The sequence below is a fragment of the Astatotilapia calliptera genome, chromosome 2 (assembly GCF_964374335.1).
Source record: "Astatotilapia calliptera chromosome 2, fAstCal68.1, whole genome shotgun sequence".
In the NCBI taxonomy this organism is placed as follows: Eukaryota; Metazoa; Chordata; class Actinopteri; order Cichliformes; family Cichlidae; genus Astatotilapia; species Astatotilapia calliptera.
The window spans coordinates 2111079-2134270 of NC_137423.1; the positions used below are offsets into that span (position 1 = coordinate 2111079).

General features: G+C 41.7%; 1 protein-coding gene across 4 annotated transcripts in view; it reads left to right on the forward strand.

The window, feature by feature from the left end:
* stox2b (storkhead box 2b) overlaps positions 1-23192 on the forward strand; it is a 46458-nt gene that overhangs the window by 13045 nt on the left and 10221 nt on the right. Inside the window, exons 1-3 of one of the 4 annotated variants that reach the window (XM_080308966.1) lie at positions 3895-4067; positions 4948-4997; positions 10601-10753. In XM_080308966.1, the coding sequence (XP_080165092.1) occupies positions 10621-10753 (133 nt within the window). In that variant the 5' untranslated portion in view covers positions 3895-4067; positions 4948-4997; positions 10601-10620. Of the gene's footprint in view, positions 1-3890; positions 4068-4947; positions 4998-6970; positions 7078-10600; positions 10754-23192 lie in introns of those variants that run through there. The other 3 variants (XM_080308962.1, XM_080308969.1, XM_026181491.2) reach the window with 3 other exon arrangements.

A 23192-nucleotide genomic window follows, 5' to 3' on the forward strand; every position in this document is an offset into this window, starting at 1 on the left:
TTTTCAAACAGTTTTAACAGTTACTTTAGTCTGACAAAAGCCGAATGACGAATTAGCGCTTCCAGTCAGAGACTGAGGCTACGTCCACACGTACACGGGTATTTTTGAAAACGGAGATTTTCCGTTTTCGTTTTAAAAAAATAATCCCGTCCACACATAAAGGCAGAAATGAAGGAAAACGCTGCTATGAACATGCCAAAGCAGCAGGTGGCGCTAGATTCCTAACCGTGCAGAAATGTTGGCCAATCAGAAGTCTAGAAGCCTCGGTGGGAAAAAGTAAACAAAGCTGGGGCATAGAAGCAGAACCGAGTCGTATGTGTGGAGGGACAGTAACTGTGTGTATATGTAAGCATTTAAACACTGCAGAGAGTAGAATTAACAGTATTGTAGAAATTCATTTCACCGAAACAATAACGTGGCGCAGTGTGACGCATGCACCAGTTTATTGTATTTGCAGACTTGCTTTCGGCACAATTTACAGTGCACGCTACTCTGTTTTTTGTCAGACTTGAAATAACCGAAATACCTTCACACTACGGGACTTCTATGGCTCTTCCGTTTGACAATCTCTCCGGCATTGGAACCATCATCTGTTTTCTCTTCGGTCACGCTCGGTTGATTTTTCTAGTCGGCACACTCATTTCCTCCATTACCCGCTGGCTGCTTCCCAAACAAACACACGTGCGGCTTGGCACTTGTGCTGTACGTAACAAGTCACGCGACGTGACGCTGCGGCTGTGATTGGTTCGGCTCTGCGCTACTTAATTTGGATTGGCTGACCTTTTTTTTTTTTTTTTTTTTTTTTTTAAGAGGACAAGAGCGGCGAGGTCTATCGCGATAGCTTAATTTCTCTATCGAGTAAAAGTTATATCGCGATACATATCGTTATCGTTCTATCGCCCAGCTCTACTGGATACCCAGCCAGACTACCAGTCTTCTAGCTTGCTTACTTGCCACAGTGCACTGTGCCACCTACCAATAGAAAGGAAAAGATAATGTGCACATTTCCACGAGAGAAATCCCACGCCTGGACCGTCATTGACTGCTGCCATGATTCTAGCCTACGTCACAGCGTCATGTGCACCTTTTACATCCAACACAAAAACTGCAGTCGTGGTGCTTTGATTGCACTCAGAACTCGGAAATTCTGCCTTCTGAATAGGAAGATGCAGGTAACATCAGGCTGCAGATGAGCTGCATACAGAGCTGGACTGGGACAAAAAATCGGCCCGGGCATTTTGACTAGAGACCGGCCGCCATTATAGGAAAAATCATAAAGCCTTTGAATGCAAATAAACGCTGTTGTGACAGTGATGTTCACTGTTCTGATGGTATATATGCATCAATCTATCAATCGTTTGTTGTAAGATTCAGATAATTATTTTTTAAAAGCGAGACATTTTGAATGAGAATAAGAAAGAAAAGTATTTCTTTGTGACCCCCTCTCCCTGTTAATGCCCTACCTGCCCCCCTGGCAACACTTTGCTAGACCCGCCCCTGCACAGTTACCAGCTGTCAGCTGCTTAGAAAAGGATCCTGGTGTTATTCGTCTCTCAGAAACAGTTCATAACTTCAACTCATCCATGTCACCTGAAAGGTAAACCTGTTTCTCCATCACCTGTTCAGCTCTGATGATTCAGTAAGGACATCTCCTGGTTTCATCCTCATGTTTCCCTCTCACCACATATCCAAACCATATCATGACCAGCAGCTTTACAGCTGTGGCTCCAGCAAACATCAGCTGATACTAGAAATTAATATTAAATAAATTCTAACAACAGCTGATCAAGCTTAAACGTGCTGCTGTTGTTTAACGCGACCGCCACTGTTTTTTTTTCTTTCTGGCTCAAAGTGGGCGATAAATAAACAAGAGAGAAAAGCCGATCAGCTGATCATTGATCAGTTTCAAACTGTGTTCCTTCTCACCTCAATACAAAACGCGTAATATTTTCTCTGAATACGAGACGATTCCGTTTTTACAGGACGGTTGGCAATTCTACTAAATGGTAAATGGTAAATGGTAAATGGCCTGCATTTGTATAGCGCTTTTCTAGTCCATAGGACCCCAAAGCGCTTTACACTACATTCAGTCATTCACCCATTCACACACACATTCACTAACTAACTAACCTTATGAATAAAATAAAGTTCAACATCAGTAACATCATAGCACCCACCCAGCTGTATAGAAACTCTGTCATGCTAGCTAGTACCCAGCATAACGAAAATAAACTCCACCTAAACTTGATTAGGCCTACGTCTTGTACAGCTCTGTTTTATGTCCATGCCTCTGGCTCAGCAGCTGCAGCACACAAAACTCAGCTGACACATGTCAGTATTCGATGTCCCTTGTGTTGTCCTCGGGCCAAAAATGGTCCCTAGGTGAATGCGGAACAAGTTTATGGGAATCCCGAGGACAGTGACTGCATAGGACAAAGTTTGTAGGCATCTAAAGATTTGCAAGCCGCAAATTTTTCCTTTTTCTTTTCCGTTTCTTTTTAACAAGGCACACAAATATGTCGGGCCCCTGTAACCTAGGCCAGTTGGACCTTTGATCCACTGAACCGACAGTGAGTACAGGTCAGGAAACATCTTCCCATTACTAAAACTTAGTTTATCAGAGGGCACCGGTAAGTATCTGGACGAAACAAACCTAGTTTTAAACCTAGCCGGTGTCATCAGCGTTAAGTGATGACACTGGTAGCAACAGCTCTAACTTTCTGTCACCAATTAGGCTCCACCCACAAAATATGTAATCAACATTTACACACATGGGAATGATCAATGGAATGCGATTGGTTGGTGATTTCATTGCGCCAGCTGGATGGATGCACAGAAGTGTTGTATGCTTGCTTTTATGTTAGCAACTGCATTGATTTTCTTGGCATTATATGTTGGTGGTGGAGTAAGTTTCAGGCGGTGCACACATGGCTCCACAACACTCTGCATATCATTTCTACTCGCATCACTTCTGCTGAATCCAAAGTATTTCCAAACAATGGCTGATTTTCCAAGCTTTTCTGCTGTGCTAGATATTTCAGTTTTCTCGTATGTCTTAATGCGGTGTTACTGGTCCAGACAAGTCCAGCAAACTTCACATTGCAACATGCAGGAACTGGGATTGACATGCATCCCCCGTGCAGGCAGTGATGGAGCGCCTAATATTCATCTGCGTTGTATTCTGTTGAGGAGCATGCATTTTCAGTGTTTCTTAATATGTTCATTTAATTGTGGGAAGCCAAAATCATGGTAGAGAATTGGTATCATCATATTAGTCTCATACTTGTAGTGTAGGCTACTTTGAATTTACCAGATGTGACGATCATTCTTAGAGAATGTTTAACATATTTACTTTGAAATCTTCGGTGTATGTGCAAGCAGTTATTCTGTAGTTTATTCAGAGTTGACTCTGAGTGAATAATTGTAATTGTATGTGTGCGTGTGTGTCAGTGCTGCAGCACTGCAGCTGGGTTCTGGTGTGACCCAGTTAGGACACTAAGGATTGATGTAGGACACACACACACACACACACACACACACACACACACACACACACACACACACACACACACACATAGAGCAGAGCAGACTTCTATGTCTGCACTTCTATAGCAACAAATGTCTACTGCAAAGTATTAGCAACAAAGAGCAACTTGGGATACGTTGTCATGGCAACCTTCTCAGTAGCCCGCCCACAACTGGAATGTCAGCATGCATGCAGTGACGGAAGGGCTAAATAACACTGGTGCAGAGTGAGGCAGTGTGTGATTGGTCACACCCCCTTGTCTTTGTGTGGTGCAGAGGATTGTGGGTAGCCTTTGACTGAACACTGTGTGTGAAGAGTGGGGGCGGGGCTGTGCCTGTGTGAGTAGAATAGAGGAGCATGATGCCTGTGTAATAAGAGAGGAGAGGGGGAGGAGCAGTGTGTGTGTGTTTGGAGGTAAAAGCAGGATGAACTGCTGTGTGAGGCAGCAAGGGGAGAGATTTGCGTTAACGTTAGAAGCCATAGGCCGCAGCTTTCCAACTGGATTTAAATTTTCAGAAGGAAGTGGATAATATCAGCTAAGGTATGAATCTCCCTTTACTTTATCTGTTTGGTTTTTTCTCCCCCTATTTTTATCACTGGCCTCTTCACAACTTGCTACCTTATCATTATAGCATGGTTTAATGTTATAGAATAATTAGATGGGACAAGATTACAGGGATAAGGAATAAGGCATACATGCTGCAAGAAGGATAATGGAGGTTTATAAAGAGCATTAGAAGTGGAGGGGGTGTGGTTTAGTACTGTGGACAAAGGAGGCTGGCTGATTGTACGTGTCTCTGACTGTGGTGGCAGTAAACAATCAGTGTTCAGTAATTTGCTCTGTACTACTGTCTCTTTTCTTACCAGCTACACTGCTTCATGCAGCTGCTCGTTGATCTCTTTTTTAGCATCCTGGTTTTTCTCTGAAGATGTCTCCTGTATATGATTTGTCCTCTGATTTTACTGATTAGCTCTGTCTCCCTACCTGTCTGCTATTAGAAAGTTGTAGTAGCAAGAAGAGAGAAGCGCTGTAAGCTAACAGCAGCTACTTCAAAATGGCTAATCTTTACCAGTGATTTTTATTGCCCAGACTGGACCAAAAACTACAGATGCACAGTTAGGGAAGGCTGATGCTTTTACTCAAAATTAATGATGTATTTTTTTTAATAGATTGTGATCTGGCTAAAACTAGTTATTGGCTATGCTAGTCATTTTCATTCTTCTGGAAAATACAATAGTAGTCATGGGAGAAAACAGTATTAGTGATAGGAGTGCTGATAGGAGTTGTGTAAATTGTTAAACTACCACAAGCACATAAACACTACTACCTGAAGAAGTACTCATAAAAAGAACTAGTAGAATTACTAGAACTGCATAGTAGTGATCTAATTGGATTGTTATTTTTATTTTATTTGTTAAAGCGACACTCCACAGCAGAGGTGGGACCAAGTCATTGTTTTGCAAGTCTCAAGTAAGTCTCAAGTCTTTATCCTCAAGTCTCAAGTCAAGTCTCAAGTAATGTCAGGCAAGTCAGAGTCGAGTCTCAAGTCACTGGTGTAAAAGTCCGAGTCAAGTCACAAGTCTGAAATTTTGAATTTCAAGTCCTTTCGAGTCATTAAAAAAAACGAAAAAATAATGTTGCAGTTATGCTAAATGTAAATATTAGACCATGTAATTTTAAAATCTGTGTTTTTCTCAACACATGACAAAATAGTGAACTTAGAAAATATACACAAATTGTGAAATTGCACCTCTTTAAAATGCAGCTCAATTAAACCTAGCTCCAAGAATAATTTTCACCGACAGTTCTGAGATAAGCTGCATGTTATTCTTGGATGCGGTTGTAGGACCAGCTTTAAAATCGCATGACAAAAATATCATACACATTAAAAAAAACTGTATCACCAACGTAGCCTGGACAACATTTGCTAGTTAGATGAAGTCAGCTATCTCATTGTAGCATATTTATATGCATATTTATAATCATACGGTTCTTGGAGTGAGTGCATACACTCATGAAGTTTAGTAACTTCCGGTCACTGCAACAAGCCCAGGTACAGTTTACCGACGGATGGGTGCAGGACCTTGAAATGCACCGTGTAGAACGAAAGACCATCGTACGTATCATAAGTTTACCAGTCTCACAAATCGTCCTCATAAATACACATTCGTTAACCGTTTATTAATAGGACCTTTGCGCTCAACGGTAATTAATTAGTAGTGGAAATAATTTCTGGTAGCATCACAGAAATGTAGCAGTGACAATAATATATGCTGTAATCGTACTGGACAATTAGTGATACAAAAAACCTGTTTTATCCTGTGAATAAAAGTATATGTTTTTGTCAATGTACCATAATAACAGAAGCGAAACACAATATTGTGTCAGGACAATTCACTATTTATGCACAATAAATAAAGGAGCATAGCGCGACAATTTCTGTTCAGCGCCAGACTTGCTTGTAACCTATATCACCAATTATGTTAAGAAAAATGACGCATTAACTACTAAAAAACACTGACCTTCGTGTAAATGCTTGGAGCAGACTAACCTGTGAGCTGGAGGGTTCTGGGACGTTATATTTGGTCTTTGAATGGCTGCAATCCAGTCGCGTCTTTGTTACTTCGGAAACATGGCTGAACAATTTCTCTTCAACGACGTAATCCGATAACAACCGATCTCTTTACCCGTCGGCTTCCCGTGGCTGTCATGCGACCGGCTATTGCAGTTAATAATACAACAGCTTCTTGACATTTTTGTGTTTCTTTTTATCGCTGTATAACTGATTTTAATTGAAAGCCTGCGTGCGCTAGTACCGCTTGCCACGAGTTCCCAGAATCCTTTGCGGTTCTACCCGTGAATGACGTCACATTTTCAATCTCTATATAATATGCATGTTAAATTTTATATTTGGGGTAAAATATCAAGTCTTTTCAAGTAAACCGGTTCAAGTCCAATTCAAGTCCCAAGTCATTGGTGTAAAAGTCCAAGTCAAGTCACAAGTCTTAGAACATTTTTTCAAGTCAAGTCTAAAGTCATAAAATTAATGACTCGAGTCTGACTCGAGTCCAAGTCATGTGACTCGAGTCCACACCTCTGCTCCACAGTGCTATCTTGTGTTTTAACCAGCCAGCAGTAGAGAAACACATTTACCATCATGTTAGCTGCTCCAGAGACAAAAGACACATTTTTAAGGTAGAATATTTGCCAAAAGCAGAAGATTGAAAATAAATGATTGAGGTGCACCTTCTTAAAACATGTGGACTCTGTTCAGGAGGTAGATCAAGGCTTCTTCTAATTGAAAGGTTGGTGGTTAGGGCTGGGAAGAAGTGGTTCTTGTAGAGATATGGACAGTACTTAAATTTTTTTGCACATAAGGACAACAGTGTAAAGGAAAAGTGGGAACGGTATCCAGGACAGAAACAGACAACTTCAGCTGTTTGCAAGCGTCTGTGCACACAGCATGCTGACACAAAGCTAGCCAAGAAACCAGAGTGATGTTAAAGCAGGGTGAGCACTGACCCCAGCCCAGCAGCTAGACCCTAAACAGGTAACAAATGGATGCAGTCTCCCTTTCTACCTGTTCATGTTTCTAAAGCAGACCAATGTGGCAGTTAAGTCTCTTTGTGCTGTTTTTTCTCTTTGCTTTGTGTTCATATCTACAAGAAAGAGTGTATGTGCGTCAGGTCAGTAAAGTTCCTGTTTCAACAAGATTTAATTATTAAAAACATCTCCAATCTTGACATTTCCTCATTACTGAATATTCCAGAGTCAAGAGTTAGTAGTATTATAACAAAGTGAAAGCAGTTGGAACTGACACCAACTCAGGTCACCAAGTGGTATGCCACGTAAAATCCCAGAGAGGAGTCGGTGGATGTTGTGGGGCATAGTGTGCAGAGGTCGCCAACTTTCTGCAGAGTCAAATTGCTACACACCTTCAAACAGTGCGTAGGACTCCATGGAATAGGTTTCTATGGCCAAGCAGCTCCATCGCCATGCACAGTGCAAAGCATTGGATGCAGTGGTGTAAAGCATGTCACCACAGGACAAGTGTGGAGTTACCAGTACTTGTCTGACTGCATTGTGTCAAATGTTACGTTTGGTGGAGGGCAGTTATGATGTGGAGTTGTTTTTAAAGCTTGAGCTCAGTCTCTATAGTTCTTAGTTAGTGAAAGAACTCTTAATGCTTTGGCATACCAAGACATTTTGGATAATTTCATGCTCCCAACTTTGTGGAAACAGTTTGGGGAAATCCCTTTCCTGTTCCAACATGAAATGTCTATATGGCAAGGGCCATATAGACATGGATATGAGTTTGGTGTGGAAAAAAATGGACTTCTCTGCACTGAGTCCTGACCTGGACCTGATCGATAAACCCTGTGAATTAAGCATTTTGTTGTCACTCAAATTGTAGATTTGAAGATCACTACAGTACCTCTGTAGTGATTTAATAACCTAAAAGTTATTTTCATTTGTTTATTTGCACTACCTGAGTGAATAATTATCCTAGTGTATTATTTTTGAACTATGTAAGACAACTTGAATAGCTAACTGCTAAATGTTAACTGCTCAGGAGGCAGAGCCAGGTAATCGATTCCTAGCTGCTCCCGTCTACATGTCAAAATATCCTTGGACAAGGATACCCTGTATGTTATTCTAATGTTGATTATGGTATCTTTTTAAAAAAAATCCCTTTTAATTTTTTGTGAGAATTCTGCTGTGGACAAAGACTACTAGTGCTCAAACTCTCAGCAGGAACACACATCCAGACGTTCCTTGAGTAGTTAGATCTAAGTACTAGGGGTGCAATGATACGCAAAATTCACGGTTCTGTTCGGTTTGGTTTGATACTTTGGTGTCATGGTTCGATATTTTTTTGATACAAAAAAAATGTATTAAAATGTATTAAAAAATTAATTTGTCATTTATTAAAATTATAAATATATATTTTGGTAAATGGCCTGTATTTGTATATGGCTTTACTAGTCCCTAAGGACCCCAAAGCACTTTACACATCCAGTCATCCACCCATTCACACACTGGTGATGGCAGCTACATTGTAGCCACAGCCACCCTGGGGCGCACTGACAGAGGCGAGGCTGCCGGACACTGGCGCCCCCGGGACCTCTGACCACCACCAGTAGGCAACAGGTGAAGTGTCTTGCCCAAGGACACAACGACCGAGACTGTCCAAACCGGGGCTCGAACCGGCAACCTTCCATTTACCATATATATTTTAACTCAAAAGTACAGTCTTTAAATTTAATGTTGGTGAAACAACAAATTAATAAAAAAAATAAATCTATCTGATGGAGAAATCCCTCATCTTTGGAAAAGATTTTAAAATAAAAGCTCTACTATACGCTTCTTCTGGGCTATATTCTCAGCAGCATATTAAACATATCAGGTCCCCATAAGGAGAATCATGTGCTAACGGCTGTCTAAATCACTCGGGTAAAGTTTGTAGCATGCGTGCTTGTTGTTTTTGTCTGCTTCCACTTGTCTTTGCACTAGGATGATGTCGGAGTAAATGTGCAGTCATATTCGTTGTGTTCCCACTAGTGCTGTCAGCGTTAATCTGAAATGACGTTAACGCCACAACACGGCAAATCTCCGTTAAAGAGCTACCGCGGATCGCCCCGTGCGTGGGGCTGGACGGCGTCAACACGTTAACGAGCTAACTGCGCTAACGCACTAGCTCCCACCCATGTAATTGAGCATTGCGTGGCACATCTGACATACTGTTTTACTTTAGTCCATGACTCGCTTACCTTCAGGGTCATACGTCACATGAAGACCAAAATAGTTCCAAAGGCCAGCTCTGAATGAGGGTGGGGGAGGTTCAGTTTGCCATGTTGCAACGAGCTTAGCTTCTGTCTGGCTAGCTTGCCCTGCGCTCAGTGAATCTGCGTTCGACTACTCCGCCTAGGCTGCACTGTCGAGCGCAGATCCACTGAGCGCTCAACACAGACAGCATCGTCAGAAGGAAAGTTGATAAAATAAATTAAAAATTTTTTGTATTGTTCGATACATATGCGTACCGAACCGAAAGCACTGTATCGAACGGTTCAATATTGATACGAGTATCGTTGCACCCCTAGTATCTACAGTTTATGTATTCTGTTCTGTTAAACGTCCTAATTATCTGACAAATCCATGGAAAGACCATTAATCAGATTAGACTCTGGTCCTACTTACCTTTCAGTATTCTGCAAATGTCATAGTTACATTGTAATGTTTTAAAAACTGAGCTTTAAAACATACCTACAAACATACCGCCTATGAACAGTGGTAATAAAAGAAAAAGAGGCCGACAGTGATCACTGACTTTTTTTAGTGGCTTGTTTAGTTTAAATGGAAGAAGATACAAAGCATTAAAACATGTTAAAAACACAACAGCCTTAATAAACAGAGTAGTTTGGACTTGGAAGCAGGATTCATAGTCATCACTTAACAATCGGATATTTTGGAACCCCTCAGCCTTTCTCCTTGTTTCCCTTCTTTAAGAATGGCTTCTTGGTAGCTGCTGATCCGCTGAAACCATTTCTGACAAAGTTTTGGTCAACAGCAAATGGATCAACTGAAGGGGCAGATAAATCTCTCTGTTTCTGTTTCAGGTTTTTGCTGGGTTTTTCTTATTTCTTAATGACATGACTTTGAGGTACTCTTCTGCTGTAGGTAGATTTTATGCTTGCTGCTTAATCTTTTTTGTTTTGGCCTCCGGTTGTCCAGCTTCCTCAAATGTTTAAAAGAGACACCTCACACATTTTAAGGACACCTCAAGTTTTTGGCTAATAGCTCCTTGGGATTCACCTGATGGTGTAAAAATACTTCTCAAAATGTGTTATCTTTGGTGATACTTCACAGATTCAACTAAAACATTGGAATAAATGATCTGTTTTGGTGACAGGATGGTAATGTAGTGCCTAAAGACACATTTTCACAGGACTTCAGAAAGCCTGAAGAGCTGGCAGACACATGACTTTTTATTTGATATATTTCTAAGATGTGTTTTGTTTTGTATTGTGCAGTTTAGGAAACTTGTCACTTAACCGTTTTCTGTCTTTTCACAGGTGATGTGTCACCGATCAGTATGTCCCCCATCAGCCAATCACAGTTCATCCCTTTGGGAGAGGTTTTGTTATTGGCTATCTCTGCTATGAACTCTGCCCATAAGCCTGTCACTCAGGAGGCCTTAACTGAACACCTGCAGACATGTTTTCCAGGTAACACCAGCCTCAGTCAGCACTGTGTGTAAACTCTTGTCTACTCAATCACAGTTACAGGTTCAAGTTACTGTCTTTCTTATCACCTTCTCTGTTATCAGTTAACCTTTTAAAAATGTAAATGTGTCAGTGATATATCTCCCCTTGCCCCTGTGGGGCGGTCCTTATCCTTCAAGCTCAGGTCCTCTACCAGAGACCTGGGAGCTTGAGGCTCCTCCAGCAGATCCCAAGAACAAAATCCGAGATCTCTTTCCAGAAGAGCGCAGTCCTGGGAACAGCTAAGATACCGGACCCTGGAGCTCTCAGGCCTCTGGTAGAGGACCCGAGCTGGAAAGAAAAAGACTGCCCAAGTTTTATATCACTTTGACCTCCGACATGACAATGACCCAAAACACACTTTGCTCATGGTGAAGAACTACCTTCAGAAAACCAAAGTAAACGTTATCTGCTGGTCTACACAAAGCTCTGAGTTGAAACCCAACGAAAATCTGTTGGTTGAACTGAAGATCAAGAGATTCACCAAACAGAAGTGACCTGGGATTGCTCAGGAGATGTGTGTGTGAGACTTGTTGAACACTACTACAAATGACTGATACTGTTAGTATCAGGGGGGCTAATAATTTTGACCCAGGTAGTTTTTGTGAAATAATTTTGCTCCTGTGGGCAAAATAAAATAATGTAAAGATCCAAAATAAAAAGATAATATATGCATTTTCCATTTGCATTTTTTTCCTGAATGGAACGTGTAAGAAAATCTAACCAGTTAAGGTGTAAAACAGTAACCTGAAACCCAGTTATACTCACTTCCACTTTTTTCCAGTGTTTTTCTGTCACCACTTTGTGCACACATACAGAATGACTTGACTGTATCATACGCTCCAAATTTGTCTATTGTCTCAGTGAGGTGGACAGTGAGATTCGATGTGGTAGTAAAGTATGACACAGCTGTGTCTCTACACTCCTGGTATAGCTCAGAAAGTGTTGTTTATGAGCAGGGTTGTGGCAACAAGAGTCACTTACTTTAATCAGCTTCTTAAGCAGTCGAAAATGTCGGATTTATCTACATTATGTCTTTAAAAATGAGGCATAAAGTGTTTATTTGTCTTGTAACTGTCTCCTCAGTTTTTTTCATAAGGCATGTTATGGAATTTTAGTTATTTGGAGCGTTACTTATGTATTTCTTTATGTTACCTTTGGCTTTTAATATGGTAAGCATTTGTAATTCAGAAAAGTTACCATGCAAGAGATTTATTGACTTATTAACTTGAGAATTTGTGGGAAATTTGCACACATTCCCATGTCTGGTTTAATGATCGCATCAGCCAGCATAGTCCCTGTGACTCTGTACATAATGTTAAGTCAAATTGTTGAATGTTGTCATTGTGTTTCTTAAATTTGTAAAGTCTTAGTTCAAACTATACGATCAAAGATGTTCCTTTGTCTCTGACCACCTCTCCAGCCACTCTGTGCTGGGGAGGTTTTATTGTAGACAGTGTTGGGAAGGTTACTTTTAAAATGTATTCCATTACAGAATACAGATTACATGCCCTAAAATGTATTCTGTAACGTATTCCGTTACGTTACTCAATGAGAGTAACGTATTCTGAATACTTTGGATTACTTAATATATTATCATGCTGTTTACAACTACATGAATGTACTATTGCTGTGTGATTTATTACTATTACTGAAGGTCCGCGACTCTGAACTGTAGTAAAGGGACCTCTGGCTAATACGGCGGGGTCCCTGTCGGCTCGTAGCCCAAAAATAGCTTTACTTTGTTGTGTGGGTCAACTTTTCTTGCGAGAGACAGAGAGAGGCGTTGAAAGGCTGCTCCAACGGAACTTATTGTTTTCGGAGGAAAACAGGAACACGGTGTACAGTCGAGTCTTAATAGCTTACTTACAGCTGGGCTCGTCAGGCTGTCTTCTTGGCTGCAGTGGTTATTATTATATTTACATGCTTCCAGCTCCCGTTTCTCCTCGATGACAACTCGTACCTTTCCACTCCCCTTTTTCTCCCTCCTCGCTCACAGTCACATAACGTGTATGGCAGTCCATTCTCCCTGCAGCACGGACTACACTGCCCATGATGCTACATTCTTTAGAGCTATGCTTGTAGCATTCTGCCTGTTAGCTTAGCACAACAACAAAAAGGCGCTCTCTCACCCAGGAAACACGCAGAGCGAGAGCGTCACCCTGTAACCATGGCAACTGCAAGCTGCCGCCTGGAACAACAGAACGTAGCTGTCAAACAAAACCCAAACAGTCCTGACCCGCGACAATATGAAACAGGGAAGTACCGCAGTGTAATCCATTTATTTCAACAAAGTAACTGTATTCTGAATACCACCTTTTTAAACGGTAACTGTAACGGAATACAGTTACTCATATTTTGTATTTTAAATACGTAACAGCGGTACATGTATTCCGTTACTCCCCAACACTGATTGTAGATACATCCTATCTGAAAGATCTGTTTCTTGTGTCGTAAGCTTCCTGCTTTTATGACCCTTTTGGTGAGCAGGAGGACACACACACATAGTGCCTTGTCTTAGAACCATTGGGGGGGGGTTTGCGGTGGGAGGTGCTTGTGCTGTGATGTGTATTGTAACTGTTATGTCAATAAATAGCTGCGAGGAAGCTGCTAGAGAAGCAGAAGCTAGAAGCTAGAAGCTGCTCATCACCTGTCTCTAGCTTTGGGCTAGAGACAGGTGATGAGCATTAAGCTCCACCGCCTGGTTCTGACCAAGGCTTCCCTCGTTAGCGAGTTAAAGAGCGGTTGAAGATGTTCTGTTTTGTCTTGTGTTCTTCATGAGGAATAAGTCTCTAAACTAGCGGGGCCTGTGGTAACACAGACCCAACACATGAGGTCTACACATCCTCATCCTTCTGCTGTGTTGCACATGCAACAATTACAGTGAGAAAATTGCTGTTGCTTTATTATTTATTCGTTATTTCTAGTCTCTTTAACATTATTATTATAGGCAATTTGTTTGAAACATTTTAGATCAAATTAGATAATATAGTCAATATATATTCCTATAGTGACATGTTTTTATTAGAGCCCCAGCAATTTATCAGCTGGCCAGTATAATTGGTTGATATTAGACATTTGGGGAAATCTCAGCATCAGCATTTATAAGACTGGATAAATGAAAATGTAAAAACTACAGAAGAAAAGGAAAAAAACATCTCAACCATGTTACGAGTGTGTACTGCGAATCTTGTCTGCTAGAAAGTACTTTTCCTGTTGACAACACACATTTGGAATACCAGAAATACAGCACCAGCAGAGCTGGGCAGAGCATAAACAAGTCAATAAATCCATCAGGCTTTATTCCAGAAAGTTGATGCTGTTCATCTGGACGTAGCTTTTTCACTCACCAGAGAGACTAAAGAAATGTCACTTGGATGAGTGACGAAACATTTCTCCCATTGAAAACGTCCAGATGCACAGAATCAACTTTTTGGGCTTTCCTTATCCGGATGATTGAGCATGCATGAAGACATCAGACTTTGTTATTCCCACATTTTCACAGTCCTAATAACCAGTTTGAATTGGCAACATTTAATGTGTTGTGACTGCACACTAAATCTGCACACTGTTTCTCCACACCTGACATGAGGGAGCTGCAAACAGGCAAAATGCTGCTGAAAAATTCAGATACATCTTGAAATGCTTTAAAGAAAGGACCTGGTATGTTTTGAAATTTCCTGGTAGAGTGTTGAAGTGCATGTCTTATTTTTTGCAGTTTTAAACAAGACGTGAGGTCATATGACCACTGTTTTCTGAGTGGGAGGGGCAGCTTCCATTAGAACTGCCCTCCTGGCAAACAAGGAACAGAACAATAGCGCCTGTCTTAAAGGCCAGCAGAGACACTTCATCCACTCCAAAGAGAGCCATTAGGAGATTAGGTGGTAGGCTCACATTGAGAATCTTAAACAGGGAGTGAAAAACCTCTGTCCAGAACTGACCGAGACTGGGACAAGACCAGTACATATCAGTAAGGCTTCAGCAATGTTGCATCCATCACAGTATGGAATGATTTCAGGATAGATACAAGATAATCTGGATTGTGAAAATTGGGCGGGTAAGGAAAAAGTTTAACAGCAGAATAAACCCTTTATAGCACAGCCCAATAGAGGTAATGTGGCCGATCAATGTCTCATAAATTCTGTTGCTTTATTGGTTTTAGGGCACCCACTAAAATGGGTCATCCAAGTGGCAGTGGTACCAGGGTCACATTTTGTGACCACGTGAGCTTTCTGGTTCAAATAGTTTTTTCTTGTGATATAATTATTATCATTGTTATTATTACTCATTTCAACTGTTGTAACAAAAGTATTTCCAGATATGGGATAACTTTTCTCATCATCTCAAGCCAGTTTTCATCATTGATGTTAATCAAATGTATCAACAAGATGTCTCCTTGGCTATTCTTGATTGGTTTAAAGCAGTGGTTTCCAGCATTTTGGACCAGGCCACACAGATGGACACAGGATCCTTGCAGATGGGACACAGATTGTTAATGTGTCGTGACATTTTTTTTGCTTTGGTCGGCAGTTCTAGAAAAAATTTGAAAACCAGACTGATAACTATTAAAAATATGTGTTTAAACACTATAGAGGCTGGAAAATAGGGCTGGGCGATATGGCCTAAAATCCATATAGCGGTATAATTTGAAGCACATGCAGTAACGATATATATCACAATATATTCTTTTCTTCTGTATAACGTATTTTCCCCACTATAAGGCACACTTACAATCCTTTAATTTTCTTAAACCGATTTTATGTGCTACACGGCGCTCAAAAATCTGTCAAAAAATGTTTTAGTGCGACTTTGGTTGCTACGAAGTCGCACCGCTTGATGGATTGTCGGAGCGTCACGGCTACTGTAGTCAAGAGCCTCACTGAGTAATCTGGGTCCTAAACTCCGTTTACGTCAGGTCCCAAAGTCAAACCTACACTGCAGCATCACTGAGAGTTAAAAACTGTCTAAATTCTTTCATCTTTAATAAAATGATCAGCGTTGCTGCTTTACCAGGTGTAACTATTAAGTTTAACATCCAGGCATCCATGAAGACAGAATTTATTAAATTTAACGGAGTTAGAAGTTAGCAGGAAGTTAGCTCGCTAGCTTCCACCTAAACATGATGTAGCATGTTCTGACTGAGAGATTTCTGAGAAAATTCAAATGTACAGCTCTGCTGCCTCTTCCAACATAAATGAAGACAGAAAACTAAACAGCAGTGGCGTTTGCAGGGTTACTGAAGTTGGGCTAGCTGGTATAAAATGATGTGCTATGTGATTGCTAGCGACACAGCTATGTTAGCATAACATAAACACAGTGAAGCTGGAGGATTAACACTAACCTTTTTCCACTCGATAAAAGTTAACGTGAGGGATTCTGGTGGTCAGGGACAAATGTAATCGCATAGCAGGATGCTGTACACGAGCCAAACTTCAGTCAGGAGAACAACTGAGATCATTCATCCACAATACGAGGTTAGTCATTAATATACTGCAACAACATGGGAACAGAGCAGCTGTGAGAGAATTCAACATTAATGAATCAATGTTACAGAAGTGGAGGAAGCGCAGTTTTTGGCTTTCCCCATATTTCAAAAGTGCTTCATCTCTTTGCTATTACTGTCGCCCGCCATAATTTGTAGATGATAATGGTTGTAGCCGCTGCCATGCTTTTGACCAAAACAGGGGCAGCTTGATGACATCATCAACATGCTCTATTGCAGTAGAGCGGTATAGTCAGAATCTCTATCGTTGGCCAAATTTAATCGTTTCTACCATATACCGTTTATACCGCCCACCCCTACTGGAAAAGTTGCTAACTATTAGAATAAAAGGTTGCTGAGGTTGCCAGGTTTGTCATAGCTGCAGTCCTCTTTCAGATTTAAATATTAAAGGAAGTTTGCTATTCCATCTGTAAGTTTGCTAATAGCTAAAACAGAATAGATGTTAGCGAGTCTCAGGTGTGGGACTTGATTGACCAGAGGGCAGCGGCTCAAACAGGTGGTGGGTGGGGTGCAGTGGGTCACCTGTGATGGCCCTGGTTTTCCTGAGACAGGAGGATCTAGTGATGGCAGCCAATGATTTTTTTGGGCAGTGTTAATTATCCTCTGCGCAGCCTTCCTGTTCTCAGTTGTGGCCCCTGTGTACCAAAAACCCTGGCAGTAGGAGACCAAACTAGGGGGCTGAGAGCCCTGTGGGGATCCGATGCTGAGTGACAGTGCGAGGTAGATGTGGGGGCCGGTTTGTCAAGAAGTTTTTGATCCAGGAGCAGGTGATGTGCTGAGACACTATCCACTCAAATGACTATAGGCGTGAAGACTATGAATGTATGTAGTCATTGACAATGTCTATGCCAGTGTTTTGGGGGATGGGAATGATGGTGGAGGCCTTCAGACAGGTGGGGACCATGGCATGAGTCAGGGAGAGATCAAACAGCCTGGTAAGGATCCCTGCCAGTTAGTCCACGCAAGCTTTAACCACCATCCCTGGGATGCTTCGGGTTCATCGCTCTCAGTCTCCTCCTGACCTCATGTTCCTGAGGGAGAGGGTTGGTGGTGGGGAATTCGGGGGTAGAGGGTGCTGGGGAGGGGTGGTTTCAAATCGAGCAAAGAAGGTGTTGAGCTCCACTGTGAATTTGAGGCTGCTTTTGGCGGTCAGCGGGCTCCGGCCTTTGGAGTTGATGAATGCTTGGATCCCTCTCTACACCTGGAGGGGGTTATTGTTGTAGAGGAGGCCCTATATCCTCCTCCTGCCTCCCACCTTGGCCTGTTTGGTGCCCCTCCTCTTGGCTCTTGCATTGCTGTATAGAGACCTGTCCCTCAGCCTGAAGGCCGAGTTTCAAGTTCTGATCTGAGCCTGCACTCCACTCATCATCCAAGGTTTTCAGTTAGGAACAACTGTTACTGTCACATTTTCTACACATTTCAAACATGCCTCATTTAAAGTCCACAGCAACGATATGGACGCCCTCAGGGTGCTCTCTGCTGTTTGCTGATGGAGGTGATTGCTGTTCCTGACAATAACGGGCGTCTCACAATCTCAGCTTGGGTGCTGTCGGCCCAGTCTGAAGAAGAGTCCGAGTTCAGACTGAGGCCGATGTCTGATTGTTCCTGATAAATTAGGAAGACGCAACCAAAAGGCATAAAAAACCTTTTTATGCCTTTTGGTTGCGTCTTCCTACAACGCACTGATCACTTTAATTTATCAGGAACAATTAGACATCGGCCTCAGTCTGAGATCAGAGTGTCGAAATTGTGGACACAACAGGAAGTTGTCATTGAGTGTAGTGAGCATTTGATCACCTCCAAACCAGCCAGAATGATTGAATGAAGCTGAATAAATGCTCATGTGCCACAGTGATTATAATCAGTCAGTTATACATCTGGATTATGGTTATGGTTGGGTTTTTGCCTTATAATATAAAGCACCTTGAGGTGACTGTTATTTAATGATTTTGCTTTATATAAATTAAACAGAATTGAAATGAGTTGAATAGATCTCATTCTCATTCATTGAAAGATTCTTTGAAACACATCACCCAGGTATTTCTTCCCACTTATCCGGGCTGGGTGACTGGGGCAGCAGAGAGGTCCACAGGGCCTCCTCCCTGTAGGACATGCCTGGAACCGCCCAGGAGGATCTTGTCAGATGTCAGAACCACCTCAACTCACTGCTTTTGATGTTCAAGAGTAGCAGCTCTATTCTGCGACACTCTCAAATGACTGAATGTGCACACATTAATGGAAATACAATATACGCTACTTTTCAAAAGTTTGAGAACAGCCCAGTTTTTCCAGTTATTTATTGCAGTTCAAGTCGTTCAAGTCCAATGAACAGCTTGAAATAATACAAAGGGAACTGTGAGAGTTTTAAAACAAAGGTAAGGTTACCCAAGGGTGGGATATAAAACCTGCAGGACACCGGCCCTTGAGGCCTGGAGTTCGACACTGTCACGGTTTGCCGGGACAAGCCGTGTGGAATATGAAATAGGACCCAAAATGCGGCAGCTCTGGTGCAGATGAGTGTTTATTTACAGGGGTGTGAGTACAAACAGCGGTGGCGACAAAACATGAAACCGGAAACCTAAACTGGGTAAACTAATAAGACAAACCAGAATGAGGATGCAGGGAGGTCCGGAGAAATACATACGGGGAGACCGAGGGGAAACAACACAGACGAACCAGCGATTACCAAGACAGAAAATACAACTTAAATACACTCAGAGAACACAGGGAGATTACACACAGGTGGGAGACACAGCTGGGAGTGAACATGACGAGACCAGGGAGGCAAACTGAAAACACTCACATAAGACGCAGACCTTCACAATAAAACAGGAACACACGGGGGGGAACAGGGTAAACACCAATTAGAGAACAGAACCAAAATCGCGAAGAGAAAACACAAAACGCTGGGTCAAAAGGACCCAGGATCATGACAGACACCCCTTAACAATTTAAAATCTGCTCTGCAGCAATGGAGGTTGATTAAGCCTTGAAAGATGGTGCTACTAATTCCTACAGGTGTTCCAACTTTTCTAGATTACTTCCAGCCCCCTCTGTCTGCATAAAGCAGTGTTGAACACACTGTGGTACTATACCTTCGTGAGCATCAGTTGAACAGTATCGTACTGCAGAAAGTAGAGTGTTGCTACAGAAATGGCAAGAAACAGACAATTAACAGTGGAGGAGAGACAGACCATCATAACACTTATAAATGTAGGTCTGTCCTACAGAGAACCTGCAAAGAAAGTCAAGGTGTCAGTGAGTCCAGTTTCCTTCACCATCAAAGGCTCCCTGAACCAGAACAGCTACCACAGCATTCTGCAGCACCATGCAGGATCCTCTGGTATGGACCTAGTTGGTCAGGGCTTCATCCTACAGCAGGATAAAGACCCCAAACAGTCCAAGCTGTGCCAGAACCACCTCAGGAACAAAGAACAAGATGGTGAGCTTGGAAACATGGAGGTCCAGCACAGTCTGTTTGCTTAGCCTGGCAGGGCAAAGGACACTGTCTGAACTATGGACACGCACACACATATACACTTACACTGATAAGCACTCACTCATCCCCCCTCCCCTTCCAATGCCTTCGATGCTTGTTGCATCCTGGGAACACGAGGCGGGTCTGGGCCCGCGCTGGAGAGTCGGTGCAGTGGCAGGATGGCTGCTGTGTTGCCTCATCCCCTACCCACCTCTGTTGCTGGTCACGTGCTTCATAATGTTGTGCTGTGGACATTTATGTGCTTTCTGTGCAGAGGAGTTTTTTGTTTCCTGTTCTCATGCTGTCCTCCTGTAGCCCAGCATGAGTAGAGGTCTCTTTTTTTTCCTCTTGTACTTTCCCATTGTAGTGTACATTTCACTGTTTTTTTCTGTAATGCAACCGTTCTCTGACTTGTATCCCCATGTGATGTCTGTGTTGTGTGTGTAAGGTCGGGGGGCGGGTTCATTCCACTGCTGGGTAACCTGCCACTGCATGTGGCGAATAAAATTTGAACTTGAACTGAACTTGAACTAAATTGCATAATTTTCAATAAAAACTGGAAAAATTGGGGTTTTCTAAAACTTTTGACCGGTAGTGTATAAGGCAGTGAAACAATTCTAATTAGCTTGAAAATTTATATTTGGTATGACCACCTTTATTCTTCAACCTCACCTGAACTCTGTTAGGTGAGCTTTCTTGTAATTTCTTTAAGTAGTCTCCAAGAATAGTTTTCTGGGCTTACTGAAGTTCTTCTTTGAATGTTGGCTGCCTTTTGTTCTCTCTGTCAAGACGATCCCACACTGCTTCAGCAATGTTCATCATATTGTGTACCAAGCATTATGAAACATTATTCTTTGAACCATAACATACTAAACCCCTCCTAATTCAACAAAGAAATTTTTCAAGCGATTCACTGTGTCTTATTACTCTCGCTACCTGGTCATCGTCTTAGCACGATTGAGGTGGCTGAACAAACACTCACTGTTTCTGTGCATGCAGTCTATCTTGTATTGCATCAGTCTGGATGCAGTGAAAAGCTGCTATGATGTAACTGACAGTAATAACTCCAGACTGGTAGAGGAGTGAGTGAAGGAGATGCTAAAAAAGAAAAGAGAAACATGGAGATTGAGGGGTTAGTTACGGAAAGAAAAAGTAACAGTAAGCAACAAAGTAGAACAAAGAAGAAAAATCAATAAAAAAAACTGCAGAGAAAATCCCATGAGGATTGAAATAGAATCACTTTTCACTCCAGGGTACATTTTTGTAACCCAAAAAGAATAAACAGATTTTCCTGTGCTGTTTACCAGTCCATAAACTTAAACTGATGATGATGTTGGTTATTTACAATGGGTAAAGTAATACTCATGGTGTTTACTCATAGCAGCCATGTGACACCAGATTGGCTGTGTGCGGTTTTGTCAGGGTAGAGAGCCGTTAGCATATCATCCTGCAAACCTTGAGTGTAGATCTGTAGAAGACTGCATTCGATTCCTAAGGGCTGACAGGGACGCCTACTTCACTGCCTTTCTCTAAAACCATCGGTGGTTTTAGAGAAAGGCAGTGACTTTGCTTCCACTGTCAGAGGCCATAAGATGATTTGTAATCTTTGCTGCTGATTCTGTACTGTGATAAGTTCTGAAACCCAACTTAAACCCTTAAACTAAACATTTCCTCTACAGAAGATCAGTTAGCTGTTTTACAACTACTCTTTCAAGAACATTTGGGTTAAAAGGAACTTTATAGATTGGCGTATAATTAGTTCAGACAGCTGGATCAAGCTGTTTAATTATTCCCACTAGGGGTGGGCGATATAAATGATATACGATAGAAACGATATAAATTTGGCCAACGATAGAGATTTTGACTATATCGCGATAGCGCATGTTGATGATGTCATCAAGCTGCCCCTGTTTTGGTCGAAAGCATCGCAGCCAGTGTTGCCAACTTAGCGACTTTGTCGCTATATTTAGCGAGTTTTCAGACCCCTTAGCAACTTTTTTTCTAAAAAAAGTCTCTAAAAAAGACGTGAAAGCACGTATCGCTTTTACTCTCAACAAGCAGCGGGTGCTGTAACGCAGTCTGTTCTTCTTTTACTCTTATGCTGTTTTATGGAACACAAGGTTTAAAACTACTTATAAACACACACACAAAGTAACTCCACCAGAGCGCCTATTTCGGGTCACTTTTGCCGGTCCAAGCCCGAGTAAAGGAGCAGGGTTGGAATTGTGACATTAAAAAAAACAATAATTGCTAAAATAAATTTAATTTGTAGCTCTAAATAAACTCTAAATGCATTTAGGACATTTTTTACTCACTTTATGTCTCTTCCACGATGTTATTTCTCTCTCTAACAACACAGGTTACAATTAGATTAGCATGACCAATTATGCAAATTAGGCGATGATGTTGTTTTTACGACAACCAATAGCGATTTTCCTTACTGAGGAGTTGGCAACACTGATCGCAGCGGCTACAACCATTATCATCTACAAATTATGGCGGGCGACAGTAATAGCAAAGATGAAGCACTTTTGAAATATGGGGAAAGCCAAAAACTGCGCTTCCTCCACTTCCGTAACATTGATTCATTAATGTTGAATTCTCTCACAGCTACTCTGTTCCCATGTTGTTGCAGTATATTAATGACTAACCTCGTATTGTGGATGAATAATCTCAGTTGTTCTCCTGACTGAAGTTTGGCCCGTGTACAGCATCCTGCTATGCGACTGCATTTGTCCCTGACCACCAGAATCACTCATGTTAACTTTTATCGAGTGGAAAAAAGTTGGCGTTCATCCTCCAGCTTCACTGTGCTAATGTTATGCTAACATAGCTGTGTCGCTAGCAATCACGTAGCACAACATTATATACCAGCTAGCCCAACTTCAGTAACCCTACAAACGTCATGCTGTTTAGTTTTCTGTCTTCATTTATGTTGGAAGTGATAGCAGAGCTGTACGTTTGAATTTTCTCAGAAATCTCTGTCAGAACATGGTATGTCATCTTTAGGTGGAAACTAGCGAGCTAACTTCCTGCTAACTTCTAACTCCGTTAAATTTAATAAATTCTGTTTTCATGTATGCCTGGATGTTAAACTTCATAGTTTCACCTGGTAAAGCAGCAACGCTGATGATTTTATTAAAGATGAAAGAATTTAGACCGTTTTTAACTCTCAGCGTTTGTTTGACTTTGGGACCTGAAGTTGACGGAGTTTTGGACCCAGATACTCCGTGAAGCTCCTCACTACGGCAGCCGTAATGCTCTGACAATCTATCAACCAAAGTTGTACTAAAACATTTTTTAACAGATTTCTGCAGCCAAAATCAGTTCGAGGTCAGTAAGCACAACCAGAATTCATACATAAGGCACAATCTCGATTTTTGAGAAAATTAAAGGATTTTAAGTGTGCCTTATAGTGTGGG